This window comes from Polyodon spathula, chromosome 13 (genome assembly GCF_017654505.1).
Source record: "Polyodon spathula isolate WHYD16114869_AA chromosome 13, ASM1765450v1, whole genome shotgun sequence".
NCBI classification, from domain to species: domain Eukaryota; kingdom Metazoa; phylum Chordata; class Actinopteri; order Acipenseriformes; family Polyodontidae; genus Polyodon; species Polyodon spathula.
In genome coordinates this window covers 42601763-42627168 of record NC_054546.1, presented here as the reverse complement: position 1 = coordinate 42627168, position 25406 = coordinate 42601763, and the positions used below count along the sequence as shown (strand labels likewise).

Genomic DNA, 25406 nt, shown 5'->3' with positions numbered 1-25406 from the left:
TTTATAACATTAGAAATAATTTATTTCCTTTAAAAAATAGGACCAGATCAGGCTTGGATCGGAATACTGGCAAATATTAACATTTCCTATCTGCACCTAATTTAATAGATCAAACATGAAATTGCAAATTTAGCAAAGTCCTTATCGGTAATTGCTGTTTTGCAACAACAGAATGTATTACACTCCGAATATACAAAATGTGGGCGCAGGCTGTGCCTCCGGGCGTTGACACATACGCCTACATGCAAATTCATTTCCGGTTTAAAAACATTTGAATAGCAAGATTAAGATTTAACTTTTTTTTTTTTTTATCACGCAAGATTGCATTATTCTGGTTTATCTGTGATCAGGTATTTGCTAAATCCTTCAGCACCACTCGTTTTACTGTAGACTATACTGCTGACTGAAGGGTTTCTTTTCATGCACTTCTGCAAGCATGTCTTTCTGAAGGGTTTGATGACTGGGCAGATTGTTACAGTAACACATATTAACATATACACCTAAATCATATCCACCTACTGGATATGTTAAACTCTACATCCAGCAAATAAAAATCACAGCAATGCCATCGCCTGCACCGCTACCCTGCAGTTCGGTTTGCTGAATATGCCACATTTAATGATTTTAGTGTGAGTGGAGCCAGCACCCCAGCCACCTGGTGTAATAGGCCACAGCAGACTAGCTCTATGCTGCAAAGAAATTAAACAACCCAAGGACCATCTTTGCTGATTTTTTAGGGTTCAGTCATGATAGGGTGCTGCAGGGAGCATTACGATTATAAATCTCCACTCTCTGTTTGGGATTTGGGGGTGCTATTTGGCAGAGCTGCAGATTTGAACGCAGCAAGGTGCACTAACTGCAGTTCCCAGCTGTCATTGCTTTTCTTGGCTCGTCCTGGTTTTGGGGTAGATTACACCACGCCTTCCCACGACGATACACAAATGAGCCCAAGCTTTTATCTTTATTCTTATGTTAACGCATAGCACACCACTGCACAAGGGCTTTGCTGCCTAATCAGATAAACCAAGACACAATATTTCTGCAAAAGACTATCATTGGTACAAGTAGACTCTCTCTTATCCAGACCCCGCTAGTCTGAACCATGCATTCATGACACACTGACAGTACCTGTAGAAAAGACATTTACAACAGTGCCTGTGTCATTCTTAAAGACACGCTGACATTTACAACTGTGTCTGTATCATTCATAAAGGCACACTGACATTTACAACTGTGCCGGTATTATTCATTGCTGATTTATGATTAAATATATTGGAAGAGTATCACAACACATTCAGAAACCATAACAACGTTCTTTTAGTTAATCAAATGAGGATTTTTGGCTTATGAAAGTATAGGCCATAGTGTATTTTACAAAGAGGTTAAAACTGCGTAATTAAAACACAATAGAATGAAACAATGATGTGTAATATTTTAAGTTCTCTTAAAGCCCTTTCAAGTTGTTTTTATTTTCATTTTGTAACAGGATTTTTTTTTCCTTCCAAAAATATTGGAGTTAACTAAAGAATGGAGGCAATGCTTTGAAAACACAGCCCTGTGTGTCTGAGCCTTTGTATCTAGGAGAAAGTTTAATAACACGTGCATTGCTTAATAATACATTCTGTCCAAAACACCCCAAAATAAAATGCTACCTTGAGCCTTGTTCTGGGAGCTTATCTTTGCATCTTAAAGAGAAAACAAAGACAGGACCTTTCCGGACCGCAGGACTTCCTGAAACTATTGAACTTTTGGTTCTTTATTCTAACAGAGTGGAATCAGCATCTTTGACACTCTTATTTTGTTTATATTCAACACCTCTGTTCCTGATCTTGTTTGATGACCTTTAAATGCACAAGATAAAGAGCACTGCATCCGTGAATGGTATAGGAGTACAAAGATGTGGTTTAAGATATTTAGTTCTCATCAGTGAGGGGGAAAAAAAAGAAAGAAAAAAACAATTCCTCACAATGAAAAAATGTGGTTAGTTTAGAATTTAATTTACTATAATAATAAATTCAAGTATATATATATATATTATATATATATATATATATATATATAGAGAGAGAGAGAGAGAGAGAGAGAGAGAGAGAGAGAGAGAGAGAGAGTAAGGTTACCTATATGTCCTGCAGTCATTCTATATAAAACATATTTGGCTTTATCAGGTTTGGTGGAAAAAAAAAATCTACTATAAAGGTTAGTATTCTACTATGGAGAGCAATGGATTCTACTGTGCAGCATGTGTATTAGGAGTCCTAGATTATTTTACATTGAATTATTAGGGGTTCCATAATTCGCAATTTGTAACACCCATTTAGTTATTGTTAGCAAAAAAACAATGTTTAAGTGCCATGCAAAAAACAATAATTGATTAAAAATGAAAGATTGCATTTTTTTAAATGAAGTTTTCGCGACAGATTTTTTTTAATTTCAGAGCCAGTTTTGACAGTCAGATATGCTCAGATCCTTTTGATGTTAACCCTTATTTGAGGTATGAAACATAGGGTTTCATTCAATTTCAAACATGATAGTTTGTTAGCTTTGAGGAGCTCTGGTGAGTAAAAAACACAAATACCCCAAGTCAGTTCAAAATCAAGAAAAATTCCACAAAACAAGAGGCAACTTGTGCTCTCAAAGCAAATGCAGCGAGACACATGGTGACAACTGGTGCAATGTTGAAACAGATGCTCTGGAACTACTCTGGATTGAGCGAAGGGGTTGAAGTGCTATAAAAACAGAGGATTTCTAGTGCAGCTTTTTGTCAAGTTGTTTGTACAAGGTCTTGTCTTTACGGTAAAAAAAAACAAACAAAAAAAAAAACATGGAAATTATATTGTTGTAACAGCAACCAATAAGAAAGGTATATTTGTTTTTGACTGTGACAGTCACCCCACAATGACTGGTGAACCATCATGTTTAACCAACTGACTGAACTGTGAAGTCACTTAGCAAGGTTTGTGTGCGTGTATGAGGCTGGTGCCATGTGCAGGGGCAACAGAGAATGTCCATGTCTATTAGCCACAGACTTCTGTTTGGAAGCTTTTTGCATCATTTCTATTGCCTTTTTCCTCCCTATTTTCCTCATGGTGGTGTACTATCATGAAAATTAAAGAAACTAAAGTCAAGTAGACAAATGTTTAAGGATGCACAACAATGGAATGCATTGCACTTTAAATAAATACACAGATTCTGCTTTCCCACTACTGTGTATGCAATAAATCTTGAAAGAAAAAAACAAAAACAAATGACTGTTACATCTGAACCAGAGTGTGCAGTTAAAACATGTTGTGAACGGCTAACAGAACGTGTCAGGGGGGTGTCCTGCCTGTGAGTACCGCATAGAATTTGATGAATGTGTGTACTGGCATGTCCTGATTTGGTTTAACTTATCTTTCAGAAGACACAGATACCGTAATATGAATATTAGGCTATGATCTACTATCGATATGAGGCTCATGCATGAATGCTGAGATGAGGGAATAACCCTGATGGAGAAGTAGGCTGTGTGTGTGTTTGTGTGTCAGTGTGTGTGTGCGTGCGTGCGTGCGTGTGTGTGCGAGCGCGTGTGTGTGTTTGTGTGTGTGTGTGTGTGTGTGTGTGTGTGGTTTTCCTATGGGAATACCCCGCTGTTGGTTTGAATTGCTGTTTGGAACTAAACTGCCACCTGGTGTTAACATTTAAGAATACAATACAGTAAGTGGACCTCCTCGGCACAGAGCAGCAACAGAGTGCAGACCACTGCCTTCAGAACTTTAAACAATCATAACACAAATACATGATATGTTCTGCAGACTGTAGATAAAACCCTCAACATCCCTCATTGAAAGCAGCAGTGTTATTATCCAGGAGGTGGTGCTCTCTGTCTATACACCGTAGAGTCCAGGCTGATCCAGACTGGCAGGCAGTCCCCTCTGTACTGTATATACTGTAGAGTGCCAGGCAGTCTTCTATAGAGGCACCTCTGACTGAGAGGTACTCAACACATGGATTATTTTATTCGCCGCATGCCCAGACTCTTCTGCACTCTCAGCAGATCCGCTGCACTCAGTTTTCTCCTCTCTTGTGCTTCTTCACGAGGTTGCTCTCCTCCTCGCTGATCCTCCCCTCTGGAAGCCCCAGGGTCCTGAGACAGACGAGAGCAGCAGTTTGCTCAGCCAGCTTCTTCGATTTATCCCTGAAAACACAAGACGAATGAGACACAGGAGCGACTATTCTGAAAGAACTTCAGGGATGGAAATAAGACTCACATTGCATAGCAGTTTGATCCTTTCATGGTTTTACTATGAGTTCAATAAGGCACACCTGAGCTTGTTACCCATAGGCTGTGGCTAATCAAGCTTGTAATAAAACTGGGAATGAGTAAAACTGCTATGCAATAGGAGTGTTGTCCCCACCCCAGGTTATAGGATACTATCTATCTATCTTTTTTCCTCAATACAAAAATAAATAAATAATTTTGCACTCACCAGGTTGTGGATCTGTATTTCTTGTTTGCAGCTGTTACCGTGGAGCGAAAAAATCTGTCCAGAGGTCTTTGTACCTGATAATAAAATAAGAAGAATATAAATCAAAACCTCCAGATTCTCTCGGTTTACTGAAAGGGTCCCTATACACAATCTGAAGCCAGTCGATCCTTTCTCAGGTCAGATCTACTCACAGTTTCACACACAGGCTGCGGGAGCTGATCTCTCCGGCTCCACTCCAGTAAAAACATTTTGGGTGTGATTTCAGGAGGGTAATCTCGTCTGAAACAAACCCAGAAAATGACAAGTTTGCTTTGAGTACAGCATGCTTTTACACAGCAAGTGTGCCTCCCTCCCTCCCTCCCCTCTGGTCTTGGAGTGTGTCTAGTGAAGCTGCTTTAGGGCAACGCGCATGTGAAAGCACAGCTCAGTTTAAAGTACAGAAGTTGCTGAGCTGAAGAAAGTTTCTTCGACTCGCCTGTCAAACTGGACTGTCATTGTGGTCAAGTCTGTATCCTCGAGCTGGTCGTCTGTGTGGTGCCTCCTGGCTTCGGCTGCTGATCGAGCCTCCAGCATGGCAGTGGTTTCCTTGTAGTACTCTGCTGAATCAAAGGCTTCGCTGGGGACAACGGAAGAAAGATCACTGTCACTTCCTCATCTTTAAGAAGGACACAGCTCAATTACCACTACATTCACTTAAATATATTTATACAGGGTTGCCCGAACAAGGTTGGATATATGGTGGAAACAGCATCACGGTGAGGTTAATGCAGAGAAAGAGTTGGTCTTCAGTTTGGAGATCTTCCAGTTGTTTCTGTACTCCAGCTATATAGATGAGCTCTTTGTATGCAATTAACTTCAGAGTAAACACAGACACACAAGTGTACTTCTGCAGATTCGCTACTAGGTTGCAGAACAATTCTTTCCTTTAAATAGTCAGCAACATCAGCTTCATAGCACCAAAAAACTTAAACATCATGAAGCAAGTCTTTCTGTGCAGGATTTAATGCAACCCTAAATTAACTCAACTGGTAGTGGGTCCATGAGCAAGTTTTATTTCACACTGGTTATCGGCTTCTGGCGACTGCTGTTCTTGTGTCTCAAGCCCAGACTTGCTGAAAATCTGTTAAACTAACAAAGTGTGTTTATCAGCTGTCAGCCGAGTTCTTTAAATACAGCATTTAGCAGGGTATGTTTGAAAATGCAGGTTTATTGAAATTAATAACGCTCTTACCAGATGTCTCTGTGGGACTGTGCAGAATGCAGCTTCTTGCCCTGTGGTGATTCCAGCTTCTCCCTCAGCATCTGGCAGAGGCAGTACTTGGTTTTGAAGGTGTGATTATCGTAGTGGATTGCCTGCAATCACACAAGACGCCACTCTTGTTTCGTTGTGCCACTGCGCTGGCAGCATGCGGAGTATCAGCACTGCGAGAGACTCACGTATTGGATGAATTCTCTGGTGACCTGCTTCAGAGGCAGGGGACCGTCTCTCCTGAAGACGGAGGGGTTCCACATTGCTGTTCTCGCTAGCATCACCGAGGACGCACCTGTAGCGGCTCGGAAAGCTTCGATATCTGAATGCACTTTAATGCAGTCTTGAGATCCCCCGCTGAGAAGAGAACGCAGAACCATCAGTTCTCTCTGCTTTCCAAAGCTCCACAATACACGCACACACATTGTAACACATACATTGTGATTGCCAGCCTTTCTCAAGTCTGTCTGACTAGCACTAACTTAACTTTTAGTGTATTTATTTATTTATTTTTTACATATTTATGCTATAAAAGTATATGGTAATAAAATTTATCTTTAAAACTTTAACAAACTTAGAAAAAAAAATCTGTTTGGTTGTTTCTATGAAGTGTTTTTATTGATTAAGACTGAGGGGAATGAAATCGATCCCGGCATCCTATTTAAACAGCTCCATTAAAAGGTGTTAACTTTATGAAGGCAGATCCTTACCTCTGTCTTGAAAGGCAAGACCAGCAATAGCATACAACGCTTCAGACACCTCAATGAATTGATTTACGGGCTACGATGCGCTGGGAATTCAAATGCATTTGCAGATGAACCCGTTTCACTGCATGGCTTTCTTTTCTGATCCGTGTATAGAAGCGACCTCCCAAACCAGGAAGGGCATGGGTATAGCCCTTATCGCAGTGTTGGTGCAGTATTACATATTCAACTTACTTTGCTATAACAGGAATGGAAACTGCCTCAGCGACCGCTTTGATGACATCTCAGTGGACAAGATGCTGGGTTCTCTCCTCCTTTTTCCTGCGTGGAAACAAGCAACATCAGTACTTAGAACACATGGTACCAGAACACGAGATCGATTCAGCAATGTGCACCATCGTCTGCAACAGTCCATGTTGTGAGGAGATTGCTCTGTATCGATTCAGCAATGTGCACCATTGTCTGCAACAGTCCATGTTGTGAGGAGATTGCTCTGTATCGATTCAGCAATGTGCACCATCGTCTGCAACAGTCCATGTTGTGAGGAGATTGCTCTGTATCGATTCAGCAATGTGCACCATTGTCTGCAACAGTCCATGTTGTGAGGAGATTGCTCTGTATCGATTCAGCAATGTGCACCATCGTCTGCAACAGTCCATGTTGTGAGGAGATTGCTCTGTATCGATTCAGCAATGTGCACCATCGTCTGCAACAGTCCATGTTGTGAGGAGATTGCTCTGTATCGATTCAGCAATGTGCACCATCGTCTGCAACAGTCCATGTTGTGAGGAGATTGCTCTGTATCGATTCAGCAATGTGCACCATCGTCTGCAACAGTCCATGTTGTGAGGAGATTGCTCTGTATCGATTCAGCAATGTGCACCATCGTCTGCAACAGTCCATGTTGTGAGGAGATTGCTCTGTATCGATTCAGCAATGTGCACCATCGTCTGCAACAGTCCATGTTGTGAGGAGATTGCTCTGTATCGATTCAGCAATGTGCACCATCGTCTGCAACAGTCCATGTTGTGAGGAGATTGCTGTGTTTAGATACAGAACCCTAATAAAGCATGCAGCCTCTTTCAGCTCACCTTCCATGAACCGCAATCGCTGCCACCCCAGTCCATTCAATCCGCTGGACAAGTCTTATAGTATCTTCAAGCTGAAAGATAATAAATACATAAATGAATAAAGTAATATATGACATAATATAATATTCCAAATAAGATATATCTTATCAATATTTTAATATTTTGGAGTTGCTAACTGCACACTTATGGCTTTGAATTCTTCTGATTTATTAAGATATTACAGTATCTTCTAATGAGTCGGTATTCTTGGCAAGTAATTCTGACACGAGATCTTCATGTGCGTTTCTTCATAGTGTAACTGTGAAGTTCATTAACCCTTGAATCCAGCACTGGGAGATTCAGCAAATTGCAGGAAATGCCCCCACTCGTCAATATATTGAAATATTACTGTACCTTTGTTAGGCGATTACCGCAAAGGCACACAGTTAATCCCTAACTGGATTTAGGAGCAGTCTGTTTGAAATGATGACATGCTTGTACTGTGGAGAGGTGTTCAATCAACACCACCTGTCTGAAGTTTGGATTGATTATCAGCTGGAGCTCGCTGCACGGACGAAGTGGACGGCCACCTCATACAGAGTTCCTGGTAGTGAAGCCGGCCGGTAGCCGTGTCCCACAGAACTCACTAATTGACTGCTTGCATTCAATCGCCTGCACTGAGAGTCGCCTGCGGGGTCGCTGTGCCTCATTCATTTCCCTGGGTTTGAACTGAGGTTGCATACATCTGCAATTCAGCACAGCAGCCCTCTGTTAATACCGAACTGCCACTTGCAGGCACCTTATGGGAGCAGGGCTTTGTGTCAGATGCTTTTATTTAAATAACATTAATTTTGCAGCAGACAAAATGTCAACTGAAGCAATATGCAATTCGTAGAAGTTCGTTACAAACTTATTCAGACAGCAAAAGATGAGTTGCAGTCTCCAGCGTTTGGTGGCTCGCTAATGTTGTAGAGGATTTGGTTAAATGCACTTCCATGGGCTCTGACACTATTAAGCAAGCTTTAAACCTTTAATATAAAAACACTCACAATGTAGGGGTAGCTTTTCAAAATCTTAGAGCACTGGCACAGGCTGGCATTACACAAAGCAAAGGCTGAATAAAAACGTTTTTTTTTTTTTCTTCTTCTAATCAGGTCATTTTTCTGTGCTAACTCACTGCCATTCCCTGGAGAGCCATTACCCTGAAGACTGGGATTGAGAATGATGTCTGAAGCGCACTTAAAGAAGGCAGGATTCGAATTTTACAGGTGACTGGCTTTGAAACTCCTTTGACGAGGGTTCTCAGAATCTAAGAGGGGGGGCAAAAAAGCAATAATGTTCTTAAGAAGAAAAGAGATTGCTTCAATCAAAGACAAAAATCACTGGGGAGGCAGTCTGAGCGATGCCAGGATCTGAACCAACCAGCCTTGCAAACACTGCATTTGAAAAGAAAAGAAAATTATATCTCAGTTACCCTTCCCAAGTGAAATATAACATCACCCAGCGTTTCTGTTCCAGGGCACATAAAGACTTAAAGTGCACAGCAATACAAAGAGGTTGCTATTGATTTACCCCTATTATCAGATTCTAGACCAGCAGTACTGGGTATCTATATTTACTGCCCCTTGTTTAAAGAAACAGACAGAGTGTACAGTATAGAAACAGACAGTGCACAGTAAACAGACAGAGTGTACAGTACAGAAACAGACAGTGAACAGTAGACAGAGTGTATAGTAAACAGACAGAGTGAACAGTAGAGAAAGAGACAGTGTAAAGTAGACTGAGTGTACAGTAGACAGAGTGTATAGTAAACAGAGTAAACAGAGTGAACAGTATAGAGAAAGACCCATCTTTGCCTTGGATAAACGTTATATAACAAACAAGTGAGTAATTTACTATGAGTGGCTTTATTTAATGCTACAGGAAATAACATTTTAATCCAAGACTCACTCCATCTGAACCCTTGTCTGTACTGTTAACTATATCTCTTATTAATGTCTCTGAGGATTGAAAAATCATTTTTGGTTTATGTGCCAGAGCAATCGTGCACCACAGCCTTTAAAAAATGATTAAAATGGCACAATCTTTGACGGACCTGCAGTTCAGAAAAAATAAAATGCCGTTGGGGGCTTTGCTGATGGCAGCCAAGGGGGTCCTCAAGCACCACACATGAAAATGACTTTTTTACAGACCAATGGCTGTAAAAGGAAAACAATCTGCATCCTACTGAGCCTTCACTGTACAACAGGCGACTAACCCAGAAGAGCCCGTCTGCATAGCAAAATCACTGAGAGATCACGGGTGAATGCACACCCTTCCAGCGCTGCGACTCTTATCAAATCAAAGCAGGGCAACTTTGGAGTAGCAGGAAACTACAGCAGGTCATAGTCAGTAAAAGACAAGAACATGCATGTCTAAGATTATGAATGTCTGTGTCCTGTATCCAAACCTCCAGACCAGTTTTTCCTCTCATTAAATAACTGAATGGCGAAGGTGCTGCTGTTTTGTGTTTGAGACCCAAAAAAAAAAAAAAAAAAAGACTTCTGGGTCATGTATGGAAAGACTCTTCAAGAAAATGCATGCTTACCGACCATCCAGAACACAAAGTGATTCAATAGCTAATGTTTAAAACTCTATAACAATGTTTAAAACTCTGCATGCATGCATGCATCCTCATAACGATTGAACAATGTTTAAAACTGTGCTTGCATGAATGCTCGTAACAATTGAACAATGTTTGGCACGTGTTAATGTATAACAGTCTGTCACATTCCAGAACACCATTACCACAGCTGTTTCAGAAGTGTGATGATTCACCTGGATAAGACGACATCATTATTGAGCTTGTGGGTCCCCTGAAAGCTCTTCAGCACCGAATCGAGGACAATCTGCTTGTTACTCATTATCGGACCTGTGTTCTTTCCTGTACACGTTTTTGAAGTTCTACTTCACTGTGTAATGATGAAACACTGGACTCTTTCCAGGGGCGAAGCAAGCAGGCTCTGCTCATCATTAGCACCCTTCTGCCCACTTTCATTCACTCCCATTTGTTGTTTTAGTAAACAAAACCCATGCACATTTTAAGTAGATTTAAAAGTAATTTAATTGGTGCTTTTTTTTTTTTTTTTTTTTATATTTCTCTTGCCATGTTATAATGCAGAGTATTTTTTGTTCTCTATATTTCTTCGTGTTTATTATTCTTTATCCTCTCCCCTTCTCTCGCTCCAGTTTCTTTGAGCTTGCCTGGCCACTGCAAGGACATTTCGTCACTTGATGGCCTTCGACCCGAGCGCTGCCGCCTGCGTATTTCATTCACCTCGCGTGAAAGCCGGACATGCAGTCGAAAGTGAATTTCATAATTCTGAATTAACTGCTTCTTCTTTTTGTGGAGACAATGGCATTGAGCAAACCTTCCACGAGTAACAAACAAACGTATCAGGCTTCAAGCTAGAATGGGTAAACTTGTGTCTCATCAGCAAACAAATCGCTTACACATTGTAATCTGTACAAGGCAAGCAACCTCAAACGCCATTATGAAACAGAGCGCAACACATTTTTTATTTGAATACCCTCCTGGATCAGACACGCCCCAGCATTCAGCAGATGCTGCTTTCAGCGTTCAGTTAAGAAGCTGATGTAGCGACTCAAGCAAGTCCTGATTGGAATGGACTATAGCTCATGCCAAACGTCCGAATTCAGATGAATGAATCTTTTTATAAAATTGGAGTGTTGGCGTTAGTCTAGAGAATGCATGTTTAAATGTTATATTGCAGGTCTAAAATGAATATTATATTTATATATCTTACGGTCATCATGAACAGGTACTGTAATCCCTTTCAAAATTTGTTATCCACAACGCTCTCAAAAGTATTTAGTATTAAATTTAAAAATAATCCTTACAAAAATGTGTCTTTCTATGTGGTGTTTTTAGTGAAATCAGGGCAGTTCTCATATTTTGCTTCATAATAACATAACATGTTTTATTTAAATACAAAGAGTACAAAGAGAAATAATGTAAAAACACCATAGCGTTGCATTTAAAGTTTAATACACTTTCATGTGTTACAGTATGTCTTTCGGCTCTCGGCCATATGAACATATTAGCATGCAGTTTGCAGGGTCTGGAAGTTTGGCCACCCCAGTTCTAGTGCTTGCAATCGATCGGAGTGGTTAGGGGTTTTCAATTGTTAGCCCTACTTACTCTGCATTGTTAGTGACAGTAGATGGGCCCGACGAAGGTGAAAGGTCACACTCTTATACGATGTGAATGGATCGAGCAAGGCTGTTCAGTCCTGGCACTTAGGATACTGCAGACAAACTCAAAAGGCAGCTCAAAGCCAGGTAGATTTCAAAACGATAACTCAATTTTAAAGCCACACGGTGCCAGCAGGCACTCTCCTTACAGGCCAGTGAGCGCACCTCAATCCTGAACTGAATACCCCCTGCCTGCCTTCAGTCTCAGACCAGAGGCTACAGGCTTCAGCAATCTTCATTTGCAGCTTGCTGTTAACGGAACCTGACCCCGGTTCTATCTAGAAGATGAAGATATTGTTATCTAGCAGCTGTTTTCTTTTCTTTAGTGAAAGCCTGCACACCTGATCCCTAACAGTGAAGTATCATTTCTATCACCCTGGCGTCAGGATTATTATTATGTTTTTTTTTTTTATATATAGTTTTTTTTATCAAAGCTCAAAGTAAACAGAACACATCACCATGAGTCAAATACAATGTTTTGTTTACAAAGCTACAAAAACAAGCCTCAGTTGTGTTTGCTAAGCCATTTGGTGCAAATCATAGCTCTCTAATACCTGTCAACTGGATTTGCAAGGATGCCATAGTCCAAAGAGGATCCTTTACAGGAGGCTTAAGGCAATTCTAGTGCAATATCCCCCATGGCAGACCACCTGCTTATAAAGATCTCTTTCAATGGTCCGATCACGAGTGGACGGGGAGGGCGAGTAACTGAACCTGGTAGGGACCATAAGAACTCAGGGGTGAGTCTGCAATACCAATAGCAGAGTACGCTGACAGAGGAGCCCAGTATCAGAGTGAGGAACCCAAACTTCCGGAGCAGAGGGAGATCATGCTGAAATAAGTCATTTACAGCCAATTGTTAAATATGATTAAGACAGAAACAACCAAACTTATTCACAAAGCAAAGATGATCTCATCTTTTATTAATATTATAAAGGTCATTTTATTTCTCCAGGTGGAAACTAATCATTATCCTGCTGGGGCTGTGGGCTGTTTAGCATGAAGGACTTGTTTTGCACAGGTAAGTGTGAGGTTTTAATGCATACAATATGCAGGGGTGAGAACTGAGGAAACAAGAAGGGAAAAAAACTCAGTAAAGTGAAGGTAGAGTTTTGCAAAGTTCAAAGATACAAACAACAAAAACATGACAGAAACGCAGGCACCATTTCCCCAAATTTCACCTTGCCTTAACCTGCACCCACACTCAGAAATCCCAGCATCATAGTGATGTATTACACAGGGCTACACACAAAGCCATGGCGCAGTTACCTCTGTGAAACCCCAGCCTCATAGTGATGTATTACACAGGGCTACACACAAAGCCATGATGCAGTTACCTCTGTGAAACCCCAGCCTCATAGTGATGTATTACACAGGGCTACACACAAAGCCATGACGCAGTTACCTCTGTGAAATCCCAGCCTCATAGTGATGTATTACACAGGGCTACACACAAAGCCATGATGCAGTTACCTCTGTGAAACCCCAGCCTCATAGTGATGTATTACACAGGGCTACACACAAAGCCATGACGCAGTTACCTCTGTGAAATCCCAGCCTCATAGTGATGTATTACACAGGGCTACACACAAAGCCATGATGCAGTTACCTCTGTGAAACCCCAGCCTCATAGTGATGTATTACACAGGGCTACACACAAAGCCATGATGCAGTTACCTCTGTGAAACCCCAGCCTCATAGTGATGTATTACACAGGGCTACACACAAAGCCATGACGCAGTTACCTTTGTGAAATGAGAAATGTGGACTAGAGATGTGGTAGATACTAATTTGTTCGTTCCATTGAAGACGGTTTAAGAAAAAAAAAAAATTGTTTGTGTTTTTGTAGAGCAGTGATTTCCGGGAAATAGGGCAAATTAGTTGTTTGTCTTACAGGAAAGTCATTACCTCGCACAGTTTGTGATTCACACATGCAAGTTTGAAAATAACCGCATGTTCCTTCAACCATCTGTACTCAATCAATCTGACCATCTTGCTGAGTGCTGTACGCTTCTCCTCTACCAGGAAAAGCAAAATGATTGTTTTACAAGAGATATTTACAGAAACAGTAAGTGACTCATGTGTTTACACACAAGGTTGGAGAACAGATGCAATTGTATTAACTACACAATACAGTTATCTACTTTCTTTCCATTATTATTCTTTTATATTTTTTGCCCATCTAGTTCATGAATTGGCTTACCAACCCTTTCGGCAAAGGGTGAGGGTTTGCAATTGTGATCCTAACCCATATGTATTTCCAGAGTCAACAGTGAGAAATATGACAGCTGCAGGCTGTTTCCTGTAAAATCAGTATAACACAAACACAGCCTTGCTTGCTAAACTACAGCAGACTGCAGATTTAAGACATTATTTTCCAGCAGCGGCAGAAATGTAACCGTTTTGGCTTCTAGGAAGGATCCAAGAGGGAAGGGAGCTTGTGTCCCTGCATGTCAGAGCACTATACCTTAGGGGAATGCAAACAAACATCCACTTTGAAAGACTCCTGAGAGACACCCTGTGCTTCAGATCTGTAATGATGGAAATTAGAACACAGAGTAGGTTCATCACTTGGGTTCCCTCTGGTTCTGTGAAGAAACAAACTGAACTGCATTTAATAGTGCTCATGACTGCAAGCTCCCGACACTCTCCTGATCTCAAGTGCTTTCACCAGCTGTGCCGGCTATGTGCACGGCCACCTTCCTCTCCTCTCACTTAACAGACCATTTAAAGAGCATAACTATACCTCTATAGGAACAAATCAAGCACAGGGAAGCAGCTTGAAGGGAGCAAGGACAGCGCAGCCATGTTTGGCATTAGCTATGTTTTTGTAGCCGTTCTGCAGTTTAAAAGGCAGGGCCACCTGGTTCAAACATCTGATAATGCATCTCGGAGATTTAAACAGAACCCTTTCAGCCACAAACAGCAGATTACCATTTGAAGGTTCCAGTATCATTTTTTTGTGTGTTTTTTGTGTGCACAAAACACTTAAAAAAAATGAAAAAGGACAAAAAGAGAGGCATGGTATACAGAAATCACTCAGCTGGTTCACTGGTATTTGAAAGCACCAGGATGATCCTGACAGGCTTGTTTCTTTTTGGCCCAGTGAATTGTTGGTTAGATAATACATGGGGTGCTTCGGGTCATGGTGTTGAGATACACAAAAAATAAATAATAATAAACAAAATGATTTTTTATGTAAAACACAATACATTTTTAAAAAGCCTTTTTTCCCCAAAGCAGTCTGATCTCAGCCTAATGGGCCAAATGTAAATACAGCTCTAATGCTACAAATGAATCATATAACCATGAAGACTTTGATACCCACTCCTGGCTACAGAATGCTAGGAACGCTTTGAAGTCCTTTGCGGCTCAGGTTCTGTAATTTATTTTTAAAAACAAGAGGCAGATATTTAATAAAACTGCAGGAAGGCACGTGAAATACTGAACAGAACAGCAGAGCGGGTACTTATCCTCTCAATCCTGTCAGGGTCTGATAACAGTGCCGCTCCCATGCCCCCCTGCAGGAAACACAAGAACCCTTTAAATGGCATGAATCTGGTGCGGTGTCAATTTCACTCCAATTAATCACAAATGCTGGACAGTGTCTTAACATTTAATAAGGGTTCTTTGACAGAAGTGTCCAATTACAGAGACTGCTGTGAAATTAAATCAGCCGGGCACAGCTGGAGCCACATGGATGTTTGTGTCGTGTCTGTGCAGGAAACTAATGTTGGCTTCAGAATACTTCTTCATTGCAAAATGCAGATCTGTCCTGGAGTACGGCTTACCCATAACAACTAAATATTAAGAGCACTGGCAGCGCCATCATGATTGAATTCAGGATTAAATCCAAAAAATTGGCATTCAAGCTATTCCCTAATGATATAGTAAACTGAATTCATAATCTAGCCATTCACATTTTCTACCTCATTTTGCAGAGCCAGATTGAAAGACAGATACTGCGCAACACGCAACTGTTCATCTATTACCTACAGTAAATAAGACTTGCTCCTGTTCACAATTTAAAGAAGAAAAAGCCTAATTTAATGACAAATGCATACAAATATCCACGTGCTGCTCTCCTGCACCAGATGGAGGGGTTATCTGCTGGAAAACGCTGACAATCAGACAATGACTGTGTGTGTGTGTATAGAGTCATCCTTATCAAGTGCAAATATGCTTTATGGTCTGGTACTTCTCCCATGTTTCATATTTATCTAAATAAATATTTAATCAATTAATAAAAGATACACTGTTTCACATGAAAACCGTGTGAGCAAAATCCTCAGCTTTTTTAATCCAAAAACCACTTGACAGCAGCATAGTACCAACAAACACACACACTGACACACGTACGTTTTTAATAAAGAATCAGCGATATGCTGCTACGACATATTGTATAAGCCAGTGGATAGAGTTTTACACATTACCATCCCTGGGTAGGGAATTTTAAAGTCTGGAGTGAGAGACTGAGAAAACTGATGGACAACAATAAATGTCCAGAGAAGTACAGGACTGGAGGTTGCGTTTTCATTGTAAAGTGCCCTGTGGTGCTCTACATGAAGAGCGCTATATAACAGCAAATTGTATCTCATTGTATTGTAATGATTAACTCAGAATACATTACCTTGAGTTAGTCTATTTAGCCCCTTCCCGGTAATTGTCAAGCAGCCAGTGTAGTGTGTAATGCACGAAACAGCTGACCCCTGGCTGCAGAGTAATAGTAACTGAAGCCTGTCTGGAGAGTCCCATAAACAGTGCTTTAGAGTATTTAATACTGGAGAACACAAAAGAAAGTGTGCGTCAGCTGAGGACAAAAGAAGAAGTGAAACAGCTGTCAGGATCCAGAGTGGTCAGGCAGGCAGCAGTATTGACTGAACATTTACAAGAAAACCTTTACATGAAACAAAAAGAAAAAGAAGGAATGAACAGACTGGGGTCGACCTGCATTTGCAAGCCTGGGGCTTAAACTCCCTTTATACGTATGTCACGAAATCCAGTTTTAAAAGCGCAGAAAAATACAGCACAACTCTAAATTAGTTTTCAAAATGTGTCAGTTTGTTCTGTAACCTTTATTACCGCGGTATCGTCAAAGCATGAAAGACTCATGGAACCCTGGACCTCTAGCCTTGTATCAAATTACCTGGCACACAGAGCAGAGACTGGCTTTCACAGTCATATATTATAGGAGGCAGTGTGGTCCAGTGGTTAAAGTCGAGGGCTTGTAAGCAGAAGGTCCCTGGTTCAAATCCCACCTCTGCCACTGAGTGACTCACTGTGTGACCCTGAGCAAGTCACTTAACCTACTTGTGTATTGTGCAGATCAATGTCCTATTGCAAATGACTCTGCATATAATGCACAGTTCACAGCCTACCTCTGTAAAGCACTTTGTGATGGTGGTCAATTATGAAAGGCACTATATAAAGATATTATTAGTATTATTATTATTAACCCTGCAACAGATATCCAGTCTTTATCTGGCAATGCATCCTAATAGCTGGTAGTCCTTCCTTCAGTCACTCCCATCCCGCTCCTTTGTGTATTTGAAATGAACTTGAGATGCTTGTCAAACCGTCATCGTGGAGGCATGCTAAAGCGGAGTGCCCAGCAAAAGCAATATGAATTCATATGAATTCCTTTGCATTACATACGGCTACACTGGCAGCCTGTGCTTTGCCGGGCTTCCTCTATGAAGTTGGCTTTATTACACTTTGCAATGCTTTAATGTTACATACTGCTGCAAATGGGATTAAAATAACATGGTAGTAGTAATAACAATAACAGAGTTTTCGTTTGTGCAGCCTGGCATACCTGCAGTGCAGATCAGCTTACCTTGGTTGAATATTCTTTAGGGCAATCCATGTTGACATCAATTGCTGCTACATCAATCTGACTTGGAAGAAAAGATCAGAAGGGATTTTTCATTTTGATGCTTTATTGTGAATGCACGCTTTCCATTAGGCTTTAGGTTTTTAAAACTTATTTTGTAAAAATAATAATAACAAACAGGAAAAGCAAATACCCTTCCTGTATTATAGACTTATTACAGAACACAGGGCAGCATTCACAAAGCATGAGCTGGCCAGGACATGCAGAGTACAGCAAGGCATTGTATTTGTTATTAGGTTTTAATGTAACAGCAATGCCTTTATGAAAGAAGGTTGTCAAACTCACACAAGCTTTGCAACTGCCAAGGCTCTCTCTGGGTCAGCAGTGCCCTGCAAGAAACAGAACAGCAGAGATCACTGTGATCTCAAACACATCGAGGCACACACGCGGGTACAAAGCCACGAGCAGCACAGTCTGCACAACTGTAGCCCTCAAACCTCACTAACAAAGAATTCAAATACAACACACAGAGAATGCACCCGTCAATCCCACTGGCACTTGCAAACCTAATGTTTGTTTTGTGTTTTTAATTGTACCATCTGAACTTATAGCATCGCTTTTGCATCCATCTGAAAATCCCCAGCAAAACACATTTACAAGTACTCTTCTGAAAACCCCAGCTTTCACTTGAGCAGTGAAGAAGCTGGGCAGCAGCAATCACAGCTGCTGCATTCAGTTCCCATTTCAGTTGGATGTACAGCACTATGTAAGCTGCTCAGCACTCTGGCACTGCTTACAAGGGAGGCCACACTCTATATAAACCTAAACAGGCCAAACCAGCTGCTCTTAAAAGGTTCAAAAGTAGTCTGTTGCCATGGCCATGGTTTCTGACACCATGGCAACTGCTATTTAGACACCAAGGTGATGCTATTAAAAACAGTTGAATCAATTAGGGGCATTAGTGGACCTTAAGGACAAAGCATGACATCAGCATGCGCATATATATATACATATATATATATATATATATATATATATATATATATATATATATATATATATATATAGCACATCAGTCTGCCTAGCTATTAGCCTAGCTATTATTAAAAAAAGTTTTCAGTTTATCAGTTACTTTTCTTCTTTATTAAGTAGTGATTTCTGAGTCTCTTTGGTTGTTTTATAACTCTCTCGCTCTCTCTCTCTCTCTCTCCATTTTTAATATCATTAAATATATCCCTGCTCTCTCCTTATGGTATTTATCCTAATGGCCAGTCTTTACCATCTGGAAGACCATGTGATCCTTTTCTCTTTCGCAGGTACGGAACATTACCCTCTCTTCAGGCGCTACGAAATCCACCGTCTCAAGCACCTCTGTACGAGCACAATGACAGGGAAAGGACAGCGGCTCAGTCTTCATATTCCTGCACAGCTCAGAAAGGTAACTGGTACTGCATGAAACCAGCAAACCAGACCTCTTATTAATGCCCTCTATAAATCGGTTAATAAATATTTATGTCCCATCAATTGATTTTTTTAGCTAAACATGCTCACTGCTGGAGGTCTATGTATCTTTTGTATCAATAACATACCGTTGACGATATGCACGGCTGCATTTTGATATCAATTAGTTCCTACATGGAAAAAAAACAGAAAAAAGATAAGGTCTTTGGTGAACAACACAATTTCACATTCCCTTCTAAAATAGAATTACAGGATTGTTTTCAAGCTTTTTTCATTTACTCAACTACAGCACTGCAAGCAGGCCTCTACAGAATCCATCACTGTATATGAGCTGAAATCACCATCATGTGAAATAAAATGTATATGTAACTTACTCACAACCCTAACCCTACACTACACTACACTGTACTGACAATAGGGCAATGATGTAACTGCAGCCCCTGTATAGCGTGACACCGATGTTCCATAACAAACTTTCTGAGAACACCCTTCTGTAAGTCAGGAGAACGAGGTACAGCAAATTGAACAATTATCATTCTACAGTTACCTGCTGAAGCAGTGTAATAGCAGGGAGCAGAGAAAGAAGGAAGTTTGAAGCACAGAGCTCCATCCCAGCTGGAGGGGAGCCGTGTTGATTTCAGGGCCTCCACGACGACTGCATTAATAGAGCTGACGTGAAGCTCACTTACAGTCAAAGGTTTTTGTAGCACATTAGGAGTCTGGGTTTGTGTGTATTTTGTAAAAGAGTCACAGTTGTGAATGAAGGGCTGTCCTAGACAGGAGACCCTGCAGTGCAGTCTCCATGTTTCCTCCTTACCTCACAGTAAACGAAGTCAGCTCCATAGTCCAGAGCCAGGAGCCTCATCGGTAGAGTGCCCACTCTCACCATCGGGGCCAGCGCCACCATGCTGCGGAAGCACAGTCTGCTCACTGACTGCTTGATCATCTCTTCTTTCATATTCTAAAGAACGAAAAGATTTCTGAATGTTGTACCATTGTAGTGTGAGTACAAGGTATAAGAAAAACAGAATATGGGTCAGATTCTGAAAGCCATGCACTGCTCCTCAAACTGACAAAAAAATTGATAGTATACTGTAAGCACGACTATTAATAAAAGTTGGTTGCTACTGTAAAGGACCTCTATAGCACTAACGCTGGGCTATGCAATGTTACCCACTGTCTTCGCTGGTGCCCCATGTCTAATTACAGCTTGTGTTCTACATCAGGGTTAAAAAAAGCATCAGCTGATCAGCTCTACAGAAAGTGTATTCACCTGTAGACTTATTATTGCTGCAGTACATAGGTAATCATATTTACAGTGGTGACTGACTGTTTAATAACACACTGAATAAAGACTTAGCTCCCCTCTATCTGTAGTTGTAATATGCGTGAGTGTGCTTCTATTTTTTTTTTGTTTGTTTGCTTGCTGTGTATGTCAGTGATAAGGTGACCATATGGTTTCACAATGCATTCACCCGTCTTGGTCGTCACCAGCAATATAAAGAGTGAACACGAATATAACCAGACCTTATAGTAAAACATATCTCAAGTCTGGCTTGTGGTCGTCTGCGTCAACATGTCTGCTATGTTAAATATAACACTGGACTGTATTAACAGAACTAAACCCAGTAGTCTGTCATTGACTGTACAATTAGATTAAACCGCACAGAGAAATGGGCACACAGTACTGAGTACAAGCACTGAGAGAGAATACAGAAATGACACTCACATTTAACATTACTACGAGATCAAAGGCTCCTCTACAGCTTAATAGAAGGGGTCTCACCTCCCGTTAAGAACTGTATTTTATCAACTTAATTATTCCAACAGCAACTCCCTCCAAGCAGCTGGAGAAACACGTGTGCTCCAATTGACGTTTCTTCCTGGCGACACACGGAATTAACGTCATCGCCCAGCGACAAGGTTATCTGACAACAGTGAAAGATGCACATGTGAGACAAGATTCATTCACAAAAAAAAAAGAAAAAACAGATCAAATTCGGACTTTGTTATGATAAAAACTTGAAGCGACTCTAAATAATCAATCTTCTGCTTGATAGCCTTGCTGTCCTAAAATAATCGAGATACTTGAGATGTTTTTTTTTTTTTTGGAAGACCAAATTAGACGTGATATAGGGACACACAGTGAGTTACGTATTTTTTATAAACAGAACGCACTTCAAGCTTTGTATTGCGTCTAGTTAAAGAATCCCAGCAAGCATATAGAAACCAGTGTGATACCACTGTTAATTCTGCTGTAAGTTAACTGTACATCTGTGCCCGGTTTCAAAATGATTTGTTTGGGTGCTAGAAAGTGTGTGCTAAATTCGATGCCCGCTTTAAAACTACTGAGAAGCTACACAGCAAGCACAGCGGGCAGCAGATTGTTTGCAATCAAACGAGGAGTGACCAGCGCTAGTGATGGCAAGCAGGACACGGTTATAAGGATACCACGACAGATGCAGGAGCGCATTGACAACGTCAAACAGATTAAAAGCAAAAGGCTGGAAAAAGTCAGCACCACCAAAGCCGGAAAACTGCTTATTGTCAGCAAGCATTCCAAACTGAACCAACCTGCCAGTTACACTCTGGGGAAATTCGATCGACCGCTCCTTGCTTCTGAAGGATGGAAGCACAATAAATCGTTTGGGGACTTTTTCACCATCAACAGCACTCAGAAGGACCTCCCTTTCGTCACAGTAGCAGGAGGCAAGGAAGGCGAAGAGAAGGGGGTCGAAAAAGCTGTAACTTTTAAATCCTTGGGGCTGTGCCAGGAATTAACAGAAGCGCTGCAGGCTATGGGTATTGTTTACCCGACCACAGTCCAGCTGCAGACCATACCCAAGCTGTTGAAAGGAAAGAATGTCCTGTGTGCTGCTGAAACCGGGAGCGGCAAAACGTTGTGCTACTTGCTGCCCCTTATCCACAAGCTGAGCCGCAACCGCTACGAAAGGGCATCGAACAGCCAGGCACCCCAGAGTGTTGTGCTTGTGCCGTCCAGGGAGCTTGCCGACCAGGTCAAAGTTGTCGCCAAGTCTTTGGGCGCTCCTTTAGGACTGGTGGTACGAAACGTTGGAGGGGGCAGGGGGATTGGCAACGTCAAGCTGGCGTTCTCCAGCGGCGCCCCAGACATTTTGATCGCCACCCCTGGAGCCTTGTGGAAAGCACTCCGCAGGAACTACGTTGATTTGAGCGACCTGAGCTACGTTGTCATGGACGAGGCGGACACCTTGTTCGACGAAAGCTTTGCAGAGCTGGTGGAAAGAATCCTGCTCCAAACGCAGGTGGCATCAGACCCGTCGGAAACTCTTGGCCTGGGCAGGAAAGCGCAGCTGGTTGTCATCGGCGCCACCTTCCCTGGAGGCGTTGGAGAACTGCTAAAGCAAGTCACCGATTTGGGGAGCATCGTGACAGTGAAGAGTAAGAGGCTGCACCACCTCATGCCGCACGTGAAGCAGGCCTTCCTGAAGGTGAGAGGGGCTGACAAGCTGGTGGAGCTGCTGCAGATCATACGAACCCCAGCAGCTGCAGACAGGGATGGTGTAGGGGTGCTTGTCTTCTGCAACAGTGCCTCCACAGTCAATTGGCTTGGGTACCTGCTGGATGACCACAGTGTGAAGCATGCACGGTTGCAAGGACAGATGCCCGCTGTAATGAGGGCAGGAATTTTTAATACTTTTCAGAAGGGCCTGGTCAACGTTTTAGTCTGCACAGACATCGCTTCCAGGGGGCTGGATACACAGAGAGTGAAGACAGTGATCAACTATGACTTTCCTCCTTCTCACACAGACTATCTCCACCGAGCTGGGCGAGTGGGCCGCATGGGGAGCAAGTCCCCGGGCAGCGTGGTTAGTTTCGTCACCCACCCCTGGGACGTGGAGCTGGTGCAGAAGATTGAAACTGCGGCTCGGAGGAGAACCAGTCTCCCTGGCATGGAGTCTGCAATCCACCAGCCTTCTCCAAAAGCACATTTAACAGAGTTTGATTCTGGTGTTGAAACGGAATAAACTTTGTGCAAGATTTTTTGTAATCGTGTTTGTTAAAATGGCACTCACACTTTTTATTTAAAGGCTCCTTCTAATGTTAGCGTTTTGATCTGAAAAACTAGAATAAAATTCAACCACAGAAACATTAAAAACAACTAAGTAACTGCAGACCTAGGAGTATAGGAAATATAACTGAAAGTAGCAAACGAATCTAATCTATTAATATCTATATCTGTCCCTATTTGAAGCTATTGATAAGTTACCCTAGGGTATTGGTGTGTATAGAGTCTTTGGAATCAGTTATAGGTATGAATTACCCCGGGATTGCAATCTGTGTTTGGTGACGGGGGGGTACTGCATTTTGTACAAGGCTCAAAAGAGCACAAACTACTGAGCTGGTTGTAGGTATTCACAGCTTGAAACACAGAAATGAATATACATGGTTTATCCAACAGATTAATATAATTTTTTTTTTTTAATGAGTATAACAATAAACACCTTTGTGGAAAATACTTTAATTTATAATTTATTTGTCTTGTAAGGTCACACATAACAAATGAACAGATACCTTGTTATGGGGAAAACTCCCCTTTTTTTTTTATATATAATATATATATATATATATTACTATATATATATATATATATATATATATATATATACTATTGAGATAACTATATATATTAGACTTTGATAAAAAATTTATGTCTCAATGATAAGGTTTTTCACACAAACCTGCATTGTAATTATTACTCATTCAGGGTTTGAGACGTGCAATAGCCTTGCACCCTGTCCTGGGTTTCAGAACTACCCTAGTTCAGGTGTGTTATTGAAATGACCAGGAGTCTGAACAGTTAGAACCTTTCTCAATCTGCTCTGAATGGACTGATCACACTTCTCACAACATGAACAAGTCTCACCCGAGTCTAGGTTTACTAAAAAAATAGTTGTTTACGCAGCTATAGGGAAGCAAAAATGTATTCCCAGTAACATTGACCTCCTGGCTTCTGGTTCCCAGTACTGGGTGCAGGGCTAGTTTTAGTTCCAATGCATTTTTATTACTCCAAGTTAGAGAGACAGATTGCTCTAGTTGCTGCTGGTTTACAGACCTGTAGCAGATGTGCCAGATTAGGAAATAATTGGAGGTGTGATTTGCTTATCAGCCACACCTGGTACTGTGATGTGGGGGGCTGGATTGTTCTGCATGTCGAGTGCATTCTGGACAGAACCCTCCTGACATTCTGAAATCCGTTTCGATTGTTTCAATCTTGTATTTTAAATATTAAAAGAATTCATTTTACTCTGTTCTGAATTTAGCAACAGAATCACCAGAGCAGACGGCAGTGGTAATTGTAAGGAGACACACAAACTGCACTCTCAGTTAAATGTGTAGTATTCTGGAATTCATTAACAGAAGATATAAAAAATACTCATGAACTTAGGGATTTTGCTTATAAACTTAAAGTATAATTAAAATCAAAACAAACATGCATTCATTGAATGGGAGGGTTGTATTGTTGTATGCTCTGCAATTGATTGTTCATTTGCTTATCTTTGTTCTCACCTACCCAGGGACTTCCAATGAAAAGGAAGGTAAATTTGAGTACAGTGCATCATGTAACATGTTCATTTATGTTAAAAATTGTACAATGCCCCTGTCAAATAACTAGAATTAAAAACAATTGGTGCAGCTTTGATGCCCTCAGTGTTAGCCTCTCTCTCTCTCTCTCTCTCTCTCTCTCTCTCTCTATCTCTTATTCTTCTAGACGGTGCTGTGAGGTAGAAGTAAAGGATAAATAAAGGGTAATGCACTGAAAAGACAATGCAATCCGGCAAGTCACCACTTACCTACAGGACCTACATTGTTTCTTTATTGCATGGTTACAGCAAACAAAGGCTGATTGATAGTACCAGTAAAGTAATTGTTCCATTACACTCTAACAATTTATTTAAACTGCAGTCATGAGGTGATTTAAAGGAAATGTGATTTTTTTTTTACTGTTCTGCTAGAGGTGGACAACCCCATTATTTACTGTGGATCATCATAGCTGTTGCTGTTACTCCTGACCTGAGTAGAGAGCATTCACACTGTCGCAGACTGGGGGGACCGCACTGCCCCCACCCCCCTGCTGCTGACGAGACAGATCAAGTGTGCTGTTGTTCACATCCCAGCATTCATTTCTATTGTGTGTGTTATCACTGTCTGTCTGGCAGCCGGGTCTTCTGCATTGAAAAGCCAGGCTTTTTAGATCACCTCTGGTAGCATTTGATGCAGTCAGTTACCCTGCTTCACTCTTCCCAAACGCTCTTGGCTTAAGCTGACCCCCCCCCCCCCCCCCCCCCCCCCCCCAATAACATTATGAAGGTATCCTGGCTGAGGACC

General features: G+C 41.4%; 1 protein-coding gene and 1 pseudogene across 1 annotated transcript; one reads left to right on the top strand and one right to left on the bottom strand.

Annotated features, from left to right (window-relative positions):
- Window positions 1-2066: 2066 nt before the first annotated feature.
- LOC121325944 lies at window positions 2067-18432 on the bottom strand (annotated as a pseudogene).
- A 2496-nt stretch (window positions 18433-20928) lies between these two features.
- On the top strand, window positions 20929-23519 carry ddx28 (DEAD (Asp-Glu-Ala-Asp) box polypeptide 28). The gene has a single exon (XM_041269028.1). It carries the CDS (start codon window positions 21329-21331, stop codon window positions 23042-23044), a length of 1716 nt encoding a protein of 571 aa, XP_041124962.1. The 5' UTR covers window positions 20929-21328; the 3' UTR covers window positions 23045-23519.
- The last annotated feature ends 1887 nt before the right edge of the window (window positions 23520-25406 follow it).